The sequence below is a fragment of the Panthera pardus genome, unplaced genomic scaffold (assembly GCF_024362965.1).
Source record: "Panthera pardus isolate Hobbes unplaced genomic scaffold, ASM2436296v1 HiC_scaffold_20, whole genome shotgun sequence".
Lineage (NCBI taxonomy): Eukaryota > Metazoa > Chordata > Mammalia > Carnivora > Felidae > Panthera > Panthera pardus.
This window is the reverse complement of record NW_026526766.1, coordinates 41,175,546-41,193,978: the sequence shown is the minus strand read 5'-3', so window position 1 is coordinate 41,193,978 and position 18,433 is coordinate 41,175,546. Positions and strand designations below refer to the sequence as shown.

At 41.0% G+C, this 18,433-nt stretch overlaps 1 protein-coding gene across 19 annotated transcripts in view; it reads left to right on the top strand.

Moving 5' to 3' along the window:
- The window catches only part of BNC2 (basonuclin 2), a 436,316-nt gene extending 422,532 nt beyond the window's left edge, over positions 1–13,784 (top strand). For 15 of the 19 annotated variants that reach the window (XM_019415417.2, XM_019415425.2, XM_019415420.2 and 12 more), the window contains one exon: positions 3,708–13,784. In XM_019415417.2, the coding sequence (XP_019270962.1) occupies positions 3,708–4,368 (661 nt within the window). In that variant the 3' untranslated portion in view covers positions 4,369–13,784. Of the gene's footprint in view, positions 1–2,095; positions 2,130–3,707 lie in introns of those variants that run through there. The other 4 variants (XM_053907965.1, XM_053907968.1, XM_053907966.1 and 1 more) reach the window with 3 other exon arrangements.
- Positions 13,785–18,433: the final 4,649 nt, after the last annotated feature.

Genomic DNA, 18,433 nt, shown 5'->3' with positions numbered 1-18,433 from the left:
TAGGAACTCATCTTCTCTCTCCATCCCAGTGACTTTTTTTTTTCTGTAAGAGGAATTTGTATCTGAATATAGGCATCCCTATCTAATCAAAGCAAGTAGAAAGAAATTTCATACTCTGTATGTTCTTATATAACAAGTTCTAATACAATATATATTTTTGTTGATGATTATTTCTCTTTTCTGGAGATGAATATTCATAATAAGTCTGTTTCTAGAGAAACCATCTCTGTCTCTGGAGAGCACAAAATTGGTTCCTTCATAGATGCCTCCTTCCACTTACTACATACACCTTGGACACTGCTTTCTCTACTAGGGGTCCTTGTCCTATTTCCAGCACTTCCTGGCTTTCCTCCCATTTTAGGATCCTGTTCTCTTCATCTGACAATCGGTAGGCATGAGTTCTTTCTGTGTCTCTTCCATCTTCCCTTTCTTTTTGCCCTTTTAATTTTGCTGATCCAAATAAACTTGCAAGTTGCTGTTAACGCTAGGTCTTTGTATCTCCTCATGAGGACAGTGTTTTATGACAATTAATGGTTTGGATCGACTGATTCCAGAGTCCAACAATAGGTCTTTGTTAAGCTGCCTTTTGTCTACTCTGTAGAGACTGAACCTAACCTCTTGAGGGACAGGATCAGTACTCTCTAAAGAATATGTCTGTCTTCTTTCTCCCCTCCTCTCGCTTTTCCTCTTTCTGCCCTTGTAATACTGTGTGAGTTTGTTAGAAAATCTCCAACCCCACTATCATGAGAGTGAATGAGCAGACTTTCCAAAGCCTGTTCTTCCCTGTTCTTCCCATCCCCACTTCAAGTGTTTTGCATATGATATTTAGGACAATTATTAAACAAAAATGAAATAGATTAAGAAATGAGCATAAAAGAATCAATTCTCTTGAACTGTGGTTGCATAATGGAAATCGACTACCATGAATGAACCCATGTACTGAAGTTATGAACAGCAGAGCTAATGCACTGCCATGAGTTCATCTTTATTATTGCATTACACCTGAATCAATTGATAAAGTAGCCTTTTTTTTTTAAGCAAGGGATAGCTCTTAATTGAATAAAAGTCAATGTAATTATATTAGCAGAGGCCAACAGTACTGCTGACAGCGGAAAAGGGACACTCTTGAACGGAGTGCCAGAGCTAGTCTACACATTTCTGCACATCGTTTGGTTGACAGATATTGAGGGCTGGTACATCATCTAATTAGATTACAGATTTCTATTGCTGTAAGTGAGAAATGAAGAGAAACTTCTCTTCCTGGTAACATATCAGTAGAGATGTGTAATTCACAAGTCATCTTAGGAAAGAAGTGTCCATCTGGGTGATCAGTGTGTCCTTTTGTTAATGTTAATTTATTCTTATTCAGTGTGTCTGGATGTGACTGCTGTGTGTCTGGCTGCTGTTTTCTCAGCAGTGAATCTAGGAAGTGGTAACTGCAGATGTGTGAGAAGCAACAGAGTTCTAGATTACAATCATCGCAAAATGTGTGCTTGTGAAATTAAAGTGGGGAGGGTGTTAAAAATAATAAGCAGGGGTAGGATTTCATGGGCCACTTATGGTTGGCAGATTGTTTTATCGACAGGGTTATTTTACGTAGTGTAACTCTGTTTCCACATTCTTACAACTCTGGGGGGGTGTCACACCCGCATGTCAGGGTAGGCATTTCCTGCACTTTGTTTATTTGGCACCCTGCACTTGGAGTCATCTGCCATCTGACACCAAGGAAACGGGAGCAACAGTGTCAGAGCAGGGACTGCGGGGACAGCTTCTGTTTATCACTCACGTATTTGCACACTGCATGCATCTGAGTAGAACTCATTTATAGATGATGATGGTGCTGTGAATTTGGTTTATCTCAATTCAATTCATGATTTTTGGATGGTACAGCTGATCTGAAAATCATCAAGACCGCATATGAGATGATCGCTTATGACAGAAATGATTTTGTGATCAGAACATTTTAAATCCCTATTTTATTGTGTAAGTTTTTTTTAAACCAGATGTCTAGAATGTGAATTTGTTTTCTCTCTCTCTCTCTTTCTCTCTCTTTTTCTCTGTCTCTCATTCTTGCTTTCTTTTGTGATCGATTTAGCAAAAGATTAGAAAGCTGATCTTATTATCACAAGGTAAGCTCAGCCTTCCTAAGTGCAGTGTGGAGAGGGCTGCTGCCCCTCTGCCCCTTAACACCCAGAGTGCTAAATATTGTCTTGTGTGGAAAGGTGGAGAAGTCTTTCCTACCTTTCTTGTCTCTGAGGCACATACCTCTCAACCATCTCTAAGAAATTAGCCATGCTTGTCACCAAATGGAGTGACTCATTTTGGTCTTTCATACATTTTAATTATAATCAGGAGGTCTGTTGAATGTTATACTGGCCATTCTAGGTCATTTCTATTATCACAATTACTTCTTCAAGATGGAGAGCTTCCGCCATTCCCGAGAAGCTTTTATGTATCTGTGTATTTACTTATTGGTTTATTTTTTTTTTTTGGAAGGGTAGCCTTCAATTTAGGTACTTGTCAAACATGTGAGAATTGCAGGTGGAGAGAGGTATATGCCCAAGGGCACTTTAAAAATAAATGGGGGGTGTAAATACAAAGGCAATGTTTTCAGAGAGATAATAACATATCAGGCTTTGTAAATCATGACATCCGGATCTATGGATGCTGTGGGACAAATCCTATTTTTTCTTTTTTTTTGCACAAGCAAAGCATTTAGTAGAGTAAAAGTTTTGCTTGTCTTAGAAGTGCAGATTCCAGTTGTTAAAGTAGAGGGACTGTATATTGTGCTTAATTTGGGGGGTATTTATTGTGTGGGTGTTTTTTTTGTCTCTTTGGGTTTTTTTCTGTTGTTAAGTGTGATGTTTTAAATGGTGGGTGGGTTTTATTTTAAAAAACAATTTCTGTTTTTCAGGTTTTGTTTTAAAGGATTACATTTTAAAACTCGAATTACTTGATGAAAGCATGTTCAACTCTAAAAGGCAGCAGTTTCTGAAAATTAAGTCTATTTTCCTATTAGATAAGTTGAGATCCCACATTATTCTGAGGAAAGGGATTTATGCTAGTCTGTAACCCTATTTCAAATTACTAATCTGTAAAACTAAATTTTTCCTACATAAAACTTGAAGTGTAGGAAGGTGAGGGGGAAAGATTTCATTATTTTTTGAAGTTAAATCGAAATTATCTAGACCATTTACTTTTTTTAAAAAATGATCTTTTTTATACCTCTAAATAAAGCGCTACAGGACAAAAAGAGCTTGTTTTGCTTTGTGGGGTTTTTTTTTAGGTGTAAATTCAAATTATTCAGTTTAGACAGCAGAAAGTTTCCATTCTTTTGTCCTATTTAATATATTCTGAAATCTCTGCCATGAGATTCTCTGCAGCTGATGCTGCTACCTAGTAAAGCTAAGAGAACTGTCATTGAGAAAAAGGTGCATGGGCTTGCATTCATCCTACCATTGAAGAATTTTACTCTTATAAAAATGATGTTAATGAAAAGTTCCCCTTATTGCACTCCCCACTACCACTTACTCCAAAATCCTGACGATGTAGGGAAATGTTTGCTTTTATAATGGTGTAATTAGCAATGAATGTGCTTATTTGATGCCTGGTGGAAGCTGAATCAATTTTAAAATGTTCTCCTTTTTCTCACCCCTCCCCACTCCCTCTACACCTACCCCCCCCCCCCTTCCCTCTTGTTTTCCTAGACACAGTGCCAACATAAACCTGCATCGCAAACTGTTGACCAAAGAACTCGATGACATGGGCCTGGACTCAGCGCAGCCCTCTCTTAGCAAGGGCCTCCGGGATGAATTTTTGATGAAGATCTATGGTGCCCAGCACCCCTTGGGGCTCGATGTCAGGGAAGACGCCTCCTCTCCCGCAGGGACTGAAGACTCCCACCTGAACGGGTACGGGAGAGGCATGGCGGAGGACTACATGGTCCTTGACCTGAGCACCACCTCCAGCCTCCAGTCCAGCAGCAGCATCCATTCTTCCCGAGAATCCGACGCAGGCAGCGACGAGGGTATTCTTCTCGACGACATTGACGGGGCGAGTGACAGTGGGGAGTCAGCGCACAAGGCCGAGGCCCCTGCCCTCCCTGGCAGTCTAGGGGCTGAAGTTTCAGGATCTCTGATGTTCAACAGCTTGTCCGGGAGCAATGGTGGGATCATGTGCAACATTTGCCACAAAATGTACAGCAACAAGGGGACTCTGAGAGTGCACTACAAAACTGTGCATTTGCGAGAAATGCACAAGTGCAAAGTCCCTGGTTGCAATATGATGTTCTCCTCTGTGCGAAGCCGAAATCGGCACAGTCAGAACCCTAATCTCCACAAAAACATTCCCTTCACTTCAGTAGATTAGTCTCAGAATGGACACTACAAATGCCAGCTCTCACCAGATGGCCTACATGTTTGAACTGCCATAGTCAGTGTGTGCTTGTGTACCTGTGTGTGTGTGTATGTGTGTGTGTGTGTGTATACACATGTACGCCTCTGTGTCTACATACACACACACACACACACACACACACACATTTTCTTTTCTTTAGATATAAAAAGATAAACACTAGGTGCTTTTGAAATTGTTTTTCTTTTTCCTTTATAGTTTTGGGAAAGGGGTGGGATCTTTAATTTGGGCGTGAAAACAAAGTACCCTTAAAACACACATACACACACACACACACATAAAGTGTGCAACCGGCCCAAATTCTGACAGAATAAGAATTCTTGGTCCTCTGCAAAGGGACAGTTTCTTGTACCCATGACTGTTGCCTGCAAAAAAATAAAAGGGAAAAAAAAAAGAAAAAAGAAACAAAAAAGGAACTTCTAATAGTTGTCTTTTGTGAACTTTAAGGTTTTGAGAGAATCTTCAATTAAAGCATGGCAGATTCACCTGTAAATATTTAGCCTTGAGAGGCCAATGATGTAAAGCAATTGTATTGATGGTTGTTTAACTCTTTTGTTTAATTTTTACAGTTACATCCAGCTGTTAGATATGCAGGAAAAAAAATAGTTTGCTGGCTAGCTCTTTTCATTTATGTTAGCATTAATGCACATTTCTTTAAAAAAAAAAAAACAACAAAAAAACCATGGTCTTGTTTTTACTACCTGCTAGATAGAGTGATAAGGAGGTGCTGGCATGCTTTACAGCACAGATCTGATTTTTGAAAATGTCCTGTACTAGTACATAAACCCAGTCATGCACTTTTTTTCATACACTACAAGGGGACGTGTAATATCCATGCTTCTTTTTTATCCTTAAACTATTGCCATACTTCAAGTAAGTGTCTTTTTTAAAAAAATTCACTTGTATAAAAATGGTCTGGTCAGTATAGGGCACAAATGCCAAACAAAAGTATTAGTGTTAACACAAAACTGCCAACTTTGCACAAGTTTCCAGAAAAGAAAATACAATTAGTCACTCAACATAACCACAGGCCAATTTGTCGGCCACCAGAAAACTGCTTTAAAAAAAAAAAAAAAAAAACAACACTTGGTGATTCTTTCAAGTGCCGAATGTTATTAGAATCAACATTGCATCCTTCTTGCTTATATGTTAAGTTACATAAAAGGAAAACAAAATTATGTGGTGTGAAACAGCCAAGGCATTTATTCTTCAGAGGCAGGATAATATTTCAGGATACAAAAGCCCAAATTACTCACTATGGAACAAAGCTGAATGCAGTAACAGTGTTGAACACTCATTTGCAGGACCTACCCCTTCTCCTTTAAAAAGAAAGCAAAAGTCTGAACTGGGTTGGTCTGTTGTATGGCTGTGTAATTTGTTGCAAGTTCTGCAGTAGTCCTATGATTCAGGCCTGTCTGATAGACAAAATCAAAAGACGTTTCACAGCAGCAGTACTTGGAAGCTTTGAAAACATGTGCTGAACTTGAATTGAGCAACACTCCTTTCTGAAAAGCCAGACGAAGGGGGGTTTAAAATAGGATCTCTCACTGTTGAGTGTTTTGTGTTTCCCCACATGATTTGTCAGAGAGAAATGAAAGCAAGCCTGAAACCAAGCAATTGAGAGTGAGAAAGAGGGGGAGGCGATTCTCCAAACCTTTTTTGTTTTGTTTTGTTTTGTTTTGTTTCCGATGTTTACACATGTTGCCTGAGCTGGTTAACCACATGGGCAGCCCTCAGCTACCACAACATACTCACTAAATGATGATATTTACTCAAGTTCAGTCTGCAGCCAAAACCATTAGGATGTGCACTGCAGACTGTGTTTTGTTGTTTTTTTTTTTTCCTTTTTTTTTTTAAGGTGGGGGTGGGAGGGGGGGAGACAGATAAACAAGGAATATTTTGTCTAACAGTACACAATAATTTAAAAGAGAATGTATTTCTTTTCTGCATTTAGTGGCCTCAAACATTTCTCTCCTCAGTCTAAAAGTTAGAAATGCCCCCCTTTGTTTTAACTTTGCATGTTGTTTCCATTTTTCATATGTTTTGTAATTATTTTTTCTATGTTCACATCAGCATTCACTTCCGTTAAATTTGCCAAAGGAAACTGTTAATATGTTTCTGTTGTTATTATTATTCCTGTAGGATTTATTGTACCTCACAGTATTTATTGTTTCCAAAAATAAGCATCATTAGTTGAGGATTCAGTATTTTTATTTGTAAAAATTTCAGAAACAATAGATTCTTAAAGATAAGCTAGACTTGTCTAGAAGCTTCATCTTCTCATCTCCTTCAGAGGATACTATGGGGTTCATTTAATTCACTTTGTTCTCCAGTGAGGAAAGACCAAAAGTATTTGCAGTACAAAAGAAACCATATCAAACACTATGTCTGTTAAATGACAAATGTTTACGGTAAAAAGCTGAGGAATTAGTAATAACCATTTTTGTTTTCTTGTACCTTTGAATTCCCCAAAGTCTTAATTGCTTTATTTTGGTGTTGTGTTAAATTGAATAGACAGAGATGTTTTCCTTTGTTTTATACCATATAAGACTATGTACAGTATGTTTGTGAAAAACTGAACTAGAATAATGAAAGTTTGTTTGCAAACATTTTGGTCCTCTTAGCGTTCTCTGTGTTGTGCTGTTGCCCCATTACGAAATGATTCGATTCGAAAGGGTGGAAAAAAAATGTTTTTAGTATCCCAACAAAAGATCATGGAAACACTAGCTGTTGGACTGTGGTAGGCTGAATTACACTTAGCTTTATGAAAATAACACACTTTTATTTCAGTGATTTTTAAAAGTTACACTGTTGGTTGAGATATTAGAACTCATCTTGTACAGAATCAGTGTTTAGTCTGTTTAATGTCAACTAAAAGGTCAAATAGTCCTAGTGAGTGAATTCTATAGCTGTCAGCAGGTCACATCAGTAGATGAACCAGGCTTAGAACAAATGTTTGTTACTTGCCACAAACTGGGCTAATGCAGAGAGCCAGTTGGAACAGTCCAGAAGTAATGAGATTCTCAAACTAGAATTTCCCTTGCTTGGAAATTTGAATGTGTTCACCTGCATTTTGTCAGAGAAATGGCAGTGAGTCCTGGGCAACTGGCTCTTTTTAAGTATCTCCCCTATTTGCTACTACTTTTGTGCCTCAAGTGCCCAGATGTTATGGTGGCCTTCTAAATGGGTGAATAACACTTTCCAATATAAAGCCTATTATTGCTTAAAAGGCATGGGGGAGTGGATGGAAGCGGTACATGAAATGTAAAATTATGAACCGCACAGAGGTTCCCGTCCCAAAGCGTTGCCTGTTCTTGGGTGTGCGCCCGAGTGCAATGTTTGGCTTAACTGTAAACCTCGTTAAGATGGTGACCCCAAGGCTTACTTGCAAACAGGAAGGAGAAAGCATTTTAATCACTGGGCCCATCATCGTTGTCTGCTCCTACTTGTTTGTTTTTTCATAGGAGTTTTCTTTTGTGAAACTGTTTCTTTCGAGCTGCATCCATCCTGTGCTAGCTGAAAATTAACAGTGATGCAGATTTTCATCGAAGCAGCTTTTTCCCATTTGATTAATTTTAACCACAGTTTTGTCACAGGTAGAAAATGAGGCAGTATTATTAATGTGCATGTTCACTAGCTGATGTTGAAACTTACTGTTTTGATCATTCTAAACTATGTTTTTGTACATATCAGAAAGGCTTAGTCTGCTTTAGGGAATATCTGCATGCTTATGGAGGGGGATGACAAAGAGCAAGAGAAAGGATAGATAATAAGTAATTTGGTTTTTAAAATGTGATTAAAAAGCTTGACATTCTTTGTTCTGCTACGAATTGTATTGAGATAAGTGAACCCAGTGTAACGCATCTCAGATCTTAGTCTAGCTGTCCAATTCAGCCTGATGGCTTTTGAAGGTTTGAAGGTATTAATGTTTTCCTTCTCAACGTGAAAAACATCTTTTTTGAAAACATATTTAGCACAATGGTGCCACTGTCCTTGTAGTGTGATTTCTTTGGTCATGAATTTCCAGGCCCTGCCAATAAGAGGAGAAAGACACTTAACTGGTTGATAGCCCTGTTAGTGTATACATTGCTCTTTAAAAAAAAGAAAAAAAGAGCAGTTCTAAGAAGAGGCTGTTCTGGAGGCATTCTCCCCATTTTACTCAGGAGAACCCATGCCCTAGAGTGCCACCAGATAAAAAGTGACCTTTTGTTCCCCTTCCCATGTACACACCCCGGCTGTGTACCAAGCAAATGGGAAAATGAGAATGGAGGCCACTAAAACATAAAGAAGCCAGTAATCGGATTGAGGTGGACACACTACTTACTGCTAAGTGTTGACCTGAGCAGTCCCAGCTTGTACCTGGTGTGTTGGTGTTGGATTAGATTGGCTGTTAACAGAGTAAATAAAATTCAACTGTAATAAGACACACTAATCTGCTATCATAAACCAGTCATCCGGAAGAACCTTTCTTTTATCCTATGGATATACCTTTTTTCTTAACTTTTAAGCAATTAGAACAAATGTCATTTAAAAAAAAACTATTCGAATTAGAGGATGTTGCTATTTCTTCCCATTCTTTGATTTTTAATGGAAGGGGTCTAAGTGTGTAAGGAGGGCAATAAAAGGCAGGTACCAAAAAAGACTGGTGGGAATGAGTTTTTCCAAAAGCAGAGCAAGGGATACTGAGTAGGGGATAGGAACCTTCCCTGGTTGGGCGTAGCTGGGAAAGAAAATAATTAACTGGAAGTGTTTGTGCAAAAGAAAAGTCTGGTACAATTTTTCCCAGCAGTGGGTGAGAGCATCTCGATGCACTGCCCCGCAGAACGCCCTGTGACAGGTGCATCACTGCACCCCAGTCTGAGGAAGAGGGGAAAGCGAAGAAAACTCGTGGAATAACTGAGGATCCTTATGGGTCAGAAGAGCCAAGGGCAGCTGTGGGGCTTTTTTGTTTGTTTGTTTGTGGTTTTGTTTTTGGGTGGGAAGTGATGCTGGAGTCCCTTAGGAGAGCAAAAAGATGTGATGGGTCACCCAGGGTATAGAAAAAGCCAGTGGTCAAACTGAGCTCTTAAATGTCTTTTCTCCATCATTACTTTGCCTGCCCCTGTAGCCATGACTGTATTGCCACTTAGCTAAAGAATTCTTGATCAAAATGTGAGCTCATTTATCTTCCTATGAAGCATAAAAGTGGCTTTCCTGTTTGCATGTTTTCCCTCAAAGCTAAACCATGTACTAGTCTAGCTCATATTAATATTAAGACCATACCTTATTAAGACCATTCCCTATTGTTGGAGAGTTTCTCCCCAGAAATGGTAACTTTGGATTAGTATTACGTAAATCCAGCTGCAAAACTGACAGTGAATTAGTCTGTCGTCTGCCCGAACATCCATCCTTCCTTGTGTCCTTTCATCATCCCCATTCTGTCCACATCTTGCACAAGATGATGCTTGTGCCCATGCGGCAATAACTGGACATGAAATACCATCTTTTGGCATTTGTTGAAAACTCCAAATGCCTAATAATGTTTTTTTTAATGAGCATTTTTACAAGTACACCAAATTGGATCAGCATTACTGTTCATTATAATGCTATATATATTTTGAAGCAACATACTATAGTTGTTATAAAACTATATTCTCTAAAGTGTTACCGTAAATTCATTTGACCTTTACTGCAAAAAAAAAAAAAAAAAATACCTTTTTTATATAGAGTATCAAGACAAGGCTCAGTCTGTAACAAATAGTGGACCATTACAGAAGAGGAAAGGAAAAAGCTGGGACTGAGCAGTGAGAAGCTTCAGTTCAATTTCACCTCATATCTTTCTAATAACTTACTTGTCACTTTATTACCTTCCAGTAATGTGAATGCTGCTGACAAGACTGTCACACTAACAGCAGACAACACCCTCTCTGCTTCAGCCCCAGCTCTCCTGGCTACTTATTGCCCTGGCCCTGAAGGGACACAAACTAATAGTGTGCTTTCCAGTTCAGCACTTGGCCATCAAATATAAAAGGATGCGTAATTGCCTGTTTATCCCTTGTGAAGGGGAAATTGAGTACAAGGACTCCGCTTTCCCACTGAGTTCCCTGATGTACACACACGTTCACAATTCTCCCTCTCTCTCCCTTTCTCTCTCTCTTCCTCACTCTCTCTTTCTCCACCCCTCCCTTCCTCCTTCTTTCCCTCTCCTCTTCTTACTTCTTGCTTCTCTCCCTCCCTCTCTGCCCTCCCAACACACAAGCAAACGCCTACTGAACTGCACCTTTGGTGAGCCCAAGGCTGCCTCTCGATGCCCTCTCCAGCTGTTAAGTGGACAGTAACAAGATGACTTCTTAAATAAAGGGTCAGTAGAGAGACCCTGTGACAGAATTCTTTGTGTCTTTAGAATCTTAAGTATTGCAATTCCATGCCCACTCATTGGAGGGTATAGGGTGTCGCCCTGTAACTCGAGCAACATTTCCCGCAAGGCAGTGGCATGGGAAGATTAGATCACTCCATATTCTGGAAGGAAAGCATTAAAATATTTTTCTTTCCCTTCACAAAGTGCACATGTTGGAAACAGACTGGTTGTGCCTGGTGGTAAAAGTTGTTGTTGTTCTGGCTTTGGCAGCCAACCATTGGTCTAAATGTACATGCATATCTTGAAATGACAACAACCTCCGAATGCATAGTGTAACACGACAGATTAACCTTCGTTTTGTTACACTGGACTGACAATCTAAAAAAAAAGTGGCGGGGAGGGGGGAGCATGGGGCTTGTTATTTTAATCACGAAAACAGGGACTACCCTATGTGTAAAAGGTAAAATTCTCCACGTTAGGAGAATGTTGGTAACTACGAGTACAGTGAGCTTTACAAAATCAAGTGGGGACAAAAGGTACAAAATAGGAACACGTGAAAATGCTGCATTCCAAAATACCTTGAGCCCAAATTGTAAGTATTAGCTGCTATTTTGGTATAGTGAACTCCTTTGATCTACTAAAATGATGGTTGAGAAGTGGCTAGTTAGTGACCACATGAAGCGCAAGATCGATCCGATCCGCGCGTCCTCCTTGCGGAACCCGGGGACCCCACGCTTCCTTCCAGCCGTCTGGCGGCAGGTCTGACAGAAGGTGTTGGTGCTGCAGTCACATTGCAAATATATTTGTCAACTGAACGAGACTCATGCAGGTGTCATTTTGATATGAACATTTGGAAAGAGAAAAGCCGCAGACTCAAAGATAGAAAGCTTAACAGGTCCTTGTTGACAAACTTGTGCGAAATAATTTCATTAACCAGTCTGAGGACTGGGAAGAAAAGCACTTTGAATAAGGATTCTTGGGGTCAGAGAAAAAGCAGTTGACTTGATGTTTTTTAAGTTCCCCCAAATGTATATAGTACAATCATTTATCAAACATCATCATAGAATCTTAAATTAATTAAAAACTCCATTGCCAAAATTGCACAGAATCTGCTTAACTAATATTAGCTTTTCCCCTTGAAATAACAGGGATGTTTGAGGACATTTCTAATTTTCTTAATGCTTTTTTTAAGTTTCATTTTTAAAAAAGAATCTTTGAAGGGAAGGAAGAGCAGGAAAAAAAAGGTATTTTAACAAAAATGGAGAGTAGATAGTATAAAAATATATTTGTTGAAAAGAGGATATCTAAGTGCTATACCAAGACTTTATAAGGCTTCCTGTTGCCAAATGTGGTGTTGAAATAATGCACAACAAAGATGGTGAATTGATCCATTATTAACCGGCCCTGCCCACTTCTGTTGCGGAACGCAAGGATGGAAAGGTGACTCTGGGGAGCCCCTGGATAAGTGAGAGAGGCCCTCTCACCTGGCCCTGCAAGTGTTTTCCAAAAGAGGGGGAGAAAACCCCACCCTCTTGGTAGTGCCACCTGCAAGGTGAGCTGACCTGGCGCAGTGTCAGTGGAAGACTCGCTGCCTTCCACGCTAGGAGACAAACCATCCCCCGCCCCCCTGTGAATCAGTGCAGTAAGGCTGAGAAGCACTGATTCATGAGGTATGATGCTCCTGCACTCCCAGACAATGTGCTGAGTTAATAGGTTCACTTGAGATGTATAAACCAAGGTTGATTGTTTATTTTTTTTCATCTAGTACTCAATTTGGAGCGTTTTTGCATGTCTCTGTACAGAGTAATCCGTTTGTCTCATTGCCTATCTTAATCTCCCCTGACTTTTCCATTATCTTTCCACTCCCGCCCTTTGCTCTTCTTCTGATCTCACCCCCTCCCCTTAAAAAAAGTCTTTTCTTAAACAAGAAGGTAGAACACTCCCCCCTTCATCCTGATTTTGATCGCTTTGGAAACATTTGTGTGTTCTACCCTGTCCAGGGTTTACATAACAAGAATTAAGTGAATGAGATGTTCTAGTATTATGTATTAACCTGATATGACTATCTAAGATTTATAATATATGGTGCACTCGCTTTCTTGTGCAAACTTTGGTTCAGCTGCCCTGCAGAGAAATCTTACCATTTTCCTACCAGTACCAGTAAAAAAACAAAAACAAAAACAATAACAAAAAAAAACAGTGCAGGAGAGCTAAATGTGGGTAGGTGGAAGTCAGAGGGTCGAGGAAATTCGAGGAACCAGGAGAAGACTTTGGTCTGACGCCACCTGGGCCTTTCCTTAGTGATGGAGGCAAATTGGGGCTCTGGGGAAAGAAAGCTCTCTGTTCTCCTTTGTGGATCATGCAGCAGTCTTTCTAGAAGTAGCAAGATCCCTCACACAGTTGGGAGAACACGTAACTTTCTAATTCACCTCAAACCCACCGCTGTGTCTCAGTAACAAAAACATTTGACTCAACCTGCATATTTGACAGCAAGAGTGGCCAAAGGGAATTGAAATATCTTGAGGAAAAGGAATTTTCACCAAGATATGTCCTTTCCCTCCCCTGCCCTCCCAAATTTGGGGGGGTCTATGCAGTTTTTTTCTGTTGTTCTCATCTGCATCAAACCAGTCTCTTCCGCTAAGTAAAGCCTGTCGCAGAACCAAAGTCTGTACCACAAATGGTAGCTGCACCAAGGGACGGGGACAGCTTGCATCACCCTGATGTAATAATACTCGTGATGTCGGTAGCTTCATAAATACTGTATGTACCTTGAACAAGGTTTTTGTTTTGTTTTGTTTTGTTTTGCTTTTCGGTTTGTTTTGATTAGTAGTCTAAGGGAATTAAAAATTTTTTATTTACTACTTCCTTTGTTGTATTTTCTGTACTATAACTGTCTACAGTATGTCTTTTGCATAAAATGCATAAGGGTTTGGGGATGTAAATGGAATTTTATTCATATTTTGTCCAAATACCTCTTGTAATTTGTATCAGAATTCTTGTACAATTTTTATATTAAAGATTTATCAGTCACTGACCTCTTCTTACCTTCTTGATTTGGAGAAACCTCAGCAAACGCCAACAGACCTTTACAAAATACACTTAGTAACACTTCAGCTCACACGGTAATTCACCCTATTGAAGCACACTTGTTGTATAACTCAGAGTCAGTCTCCTATTTGGACCGAATCCTGGTATTATTGAACACACTTCTTAGGCAGATCAAGCTCATCTCTTGCTCAGATGGCAAAGCTGAGTCAGAGCTACGAAGATTCTAGCCAGTCCCGACAGAGCCCAGCAAACACTGCCCGGAGTCTTCCACACCAAAGCTATCCTTCGGGAGATGACTTTTCTGTCTCTCCAGAATTCCTTTTCCCCGAAGCCCTTTGCCCAAGCTCTTTTAGGGAAAGAAAGACCAAAGGAAGAACTTAGATATCTTTGCAACCTAGCTTTCTACAGATACATTTTCTTCCCTCCCCCGCCCTTTGAAATTTGTGGACAGCAGCCAACAGGATGATGACTATATATATTTTTCAGACTAAATGCTTGTGTTTCAGTTTACATTCCCTGGGCAGTGGTTTTCTGCAGATTGTGCTTGTTATAATCTAGAAATAAAACTAGCAGATGGAAAGATGTCATAATCGGTGACATTTCCTCCCCCTGTCATACTGCTTGAGGGACAATGGAAAGAAGCATACAGAAGATGCTTTTGACTCAGCATTATTTACTATCACCCCTACCTCTTACAACAATCTTAGCTAAAAACGTGGCTAATCCAGTCTAATTTTTCCTGGAGTCTCCTTTCCCAGTTGGCATTTTCTGTTCTCCATCCCTAGAGCTGGATTTGCCCATCTCCCCAGAATGTTCCACCCACTTCACCAATTTCCTCTGGTCCATCAGCAAGTAAGTGAGCTACCCAGACCTTATAGCGCGCTGCCCACCACACCCCCCCACACCCCCCAGCCCCTGCCCAAGGCCTCTGGTTTGCAAGGGGCTGGATGGGCTCTTCATACCCGTCTGGTTGCTGGCTGTCATCAGGCCCATGGTGAGGAACTGTCCAGCCAGTCTTGGACACCACAGACTGAGGGGCCCATGCAAAGCAGCAGGGGTGCCAGCCACCAAGCCTTGATGGGGTCTCCCTTCTTGATTGCTTTTGAGCACCCATAGGTGGGTTTGGGGGAAAGGGCGAAGAAACGAAAGGTTAAACAACTTTGGAGAAGTCAACCTCCATTGGTGCAGGTGGTTATTAAATGTCACGGATGTATTAATGCACTCCTGCAGGGAATCCAAGCATAATTATGATCTTTTCATCTGTCACAACATGTCTGTAATTGGCAAGAATTCTCCTTCAAACAGCAACTTCTTCTTTAAAAAAAAAAAAAGTTGTTTTAAATGTTACTAAATGGTAGAAATCCTCCCGTTTAGCAAAGAGGCACCCATGAAGACAGTTCTTGGCACAAAGCTAATCAAACTGCCTGGGTTGTGGCCAGTTGCTCTCCTGAGCCACTGGAAGGCTTGCTGTCTGCTAGTTTGCCCTGTGTCGGTTGACAATATGACAGTAGATTAAGTGCTACTAATTTAATAAAGCTGCTCTGCGGACAGGGCTGATCTATCAATGAAGACCAGAGAGGATCGCATTGGTGGGGGCTCAGGAGGGGCGGCTGAGAATATTGAATTGCCTCAAGTAATACTGGGGGGAAAATCTATCGATCCTCAGTAAGGCACAGTTATTTTTAGTCACCTGACTCTCGGGCACCCAATCATTACCCATATTCATCAGAGACGTATAATGAACAGAGGTATTGATTAACAGGGCTAGCTGAAGAGATTTCCCAACAGTGCTAGTTCACATTGATAGGTCTCCAATGGGAATACAGTCCACGCAGCCCTGGAACATAACTTATTGTGTTCTAGGTCCTTCCATTGATTTTATTTTGTCGAGGGAGGGAGGGACAGCCTTGCACACAGTGGTGCTCCCTTGACCTTTCTCTGAAACCTTCCTTGAAAAAAAAAAAAAGAAGAAGAAAACCAACTCACTGCAACAGTCAACAAGTACACAGCCCCGCTCTGTTTTCTGCTTCTATCCAGGCTGGCTCTCCTACCTCATCTTCGATTGCTGTGTGTGTTACCCTGATTTACAGAAATGTGCTTGAAGCTGGGACATGCCAGTCAGAGCTCAGAGCCATCAGGCATACAAAGCCTGTCCTCCCCTAAAGATCAACATATGGCTTCGGGAAATTATCGTGTTCGGCTAATTGCACCGAGTTGGCATGGTAGGAACATAATGAGTCCCGGTTTCAGCATGCTGACCCCAAACCCAGTGATGCCAGCACATAGTAACTTTCCAAGCATTTTGCCTCATGGCAGGAATCCTCATTGAGCTGCTGTTTGCAAAAGGCATTTGGTTAGATTCCTAGCGTGTGCCCTGGTCCTGCGCTGCCGTGTTCCAATCCTACGAGAGAGTTTGCTGTGCTGTTCACAGGAGCACTTGGCCTTCCAGAGAACTAGTGGCGACCCAAATGCCACAACCTTCGCAAACCATGTGCTTCCTGATGGGCGGCATGCTGCTTAAATTGCTGATACATAACTAGAAACCATTAAACCCCGGGGGAGAAAAAAGTAAAGGATTAAGACAAGGACAGCTGTAAAAAATAAAGCTCAAATGCATCATTAGAAACCAGAAATTCGCAGAGTACAACTGTCTGTCATCCACACTGGATATTAGCAACACTTGACTTGTATATTAATGAAATGCTATAGGAACTCTAAGTCACCCTTAACCAGCGCAACCTCAGGGAAGTCTCTCTTTGCTCCAGTCCCTCCTTGTCTGAGCCTGGGTTTTTGATGACGTTGAATTTCATTTGCCTCCAATTATCCTCATCAACCTGCCTTAATTTGACTTACCTTGGCCAGCAGACCTTTTCCTCCTGAGGTGCAACCTCTCCTTCGACTTTGTCTTTTATACACGCCACCTTCAGCCTTTTCTTTGCCCTCCTTTATTTTCCTTATTATGATGTTCGGTTCAGTTTCTGTTTTCTTGGCTGATACCTTTTTTTTTTAATCAGTTCAATATATTTTGATCCTCTGGGGTTGGACTGTACCTTGACTTCTTTCCAAATATAAAAGCTTATGAGGGAAAAAAAATATATCAAAGGCTTCAATAATTTTGAATCCAGAGTTCTGTACATTGTGTAGCAACTTCAGGTCCTTGGAATGCTCCAGAAAATGGTCATTAGCAATTGAAGTTGGAGGTTATCAGGGTTTTAGGTATGTGCTATGTGAGGTGATTTAAAATTATTAGTCCACTTCCAGGTTTTTAGAGATTCATTTTTACAAATATAAATGCTATTAACAATTCAAAGCACTCTCATAATTCCCCATCTTTGTTCTTCCTCATGATCTCAATTTCCATTTTTCTTGGTTTTTTTTTTTTTTCCTTAAGTGGAGAATTTCCTTCCAAAGTTTCACAAAGTCATTTGCAGGCTGAAAACAAGACACTTATTTGATTATTTTCAGATGTCCCATCAATTGGTCTTCAGCAGAAAGTAATCCTGCAAGATGTTATGCTTTCTGCTTTCTGTTCTTTCAGAAACCACAAACCTGTGTGTTTGAAAAATATGACTCTCTCCGAAGCCCTGAGCCTCACCCACAGAGCTCACATGTGAGGATGGTTTCGGGCTCACATGCAGACTTGCTTTTTCAAGGAAGCAGCAAAGCCCACTCACTTTTCATAGATCTGTGCGCACAGGTGTGGGGCGGGGGGAAGCCAGTATATGGGTGAAATCCAGGAGGTTGTGTAGAACACGGGGGCACTGTGTTCTAAACACCTTAAAGATGAGCTGATCCTCTAGCCTGTAGTTTGTGGTACTTAGTAGGTGATCCATACACATTGGCAGAATAAATGGGGGATAAGGGTTGGTGGATGGAGCCCTTTGCTAAATACCAAAGTCAAAGCCAGCCTTATGATTAGGTGAAGGAGGCTGCTCTCACACCTGGAGAGAATGCATGGATCAGCTATTTGTGGGCTCTGAGAAGCAAATAGTAACAGAAGCTTTGAGAAGGAAGACCGGGATTCAAAGTGCCACCGAAATGGCCTTATTTTGCCATTTGTTCCCCTCCTGTATGCCCTGGTTGGCCTGCACTCATGGAAATCTGAAACCCGTGAGTGGGCATCAGACCTGGACAAATGGATCTCCAGAAGCCCTGTGGTCAAAAAGTTGGGCAGGAAACAGTGAGTGCTCAAAAAGAGTGGGAGAAGTTGCCGATTTTTTCCCCTCCATTTCTGAGTGTCTGCCTCAAATCAAAGCAGTGCTTGTCAAGAGCAGTAACCACGGCATCCGGATCCTGCAGGAGCCGAAGCTCTGCCCCCTGATAGAAGCTGCTGTCTCCAGGGTGGGGAAACCCCTTTTATCTCCACCTATCCTCCCACGGTTTGGTCCTGCCGGTGAGCAGAGTCCCTCCAGAGCCTCGGCTCTCTGGCCAAAGGACTGAAAAGGCCAGGTTGGAAGGTTCGAGAAAGATCATGGAGAGGAAAACGTATTTGAAAATCTAATGGTTGAAAACTTCCTCAATTTGGCAAAAAGACATAAACCTACAGATTCAAGAGGCTTATTAAACCCAAACATGATAAAGCCAAAGAAATGAAAACCTAGTGGGGCACCTGGGTGGCTCAGTCCGTTGAGCCTC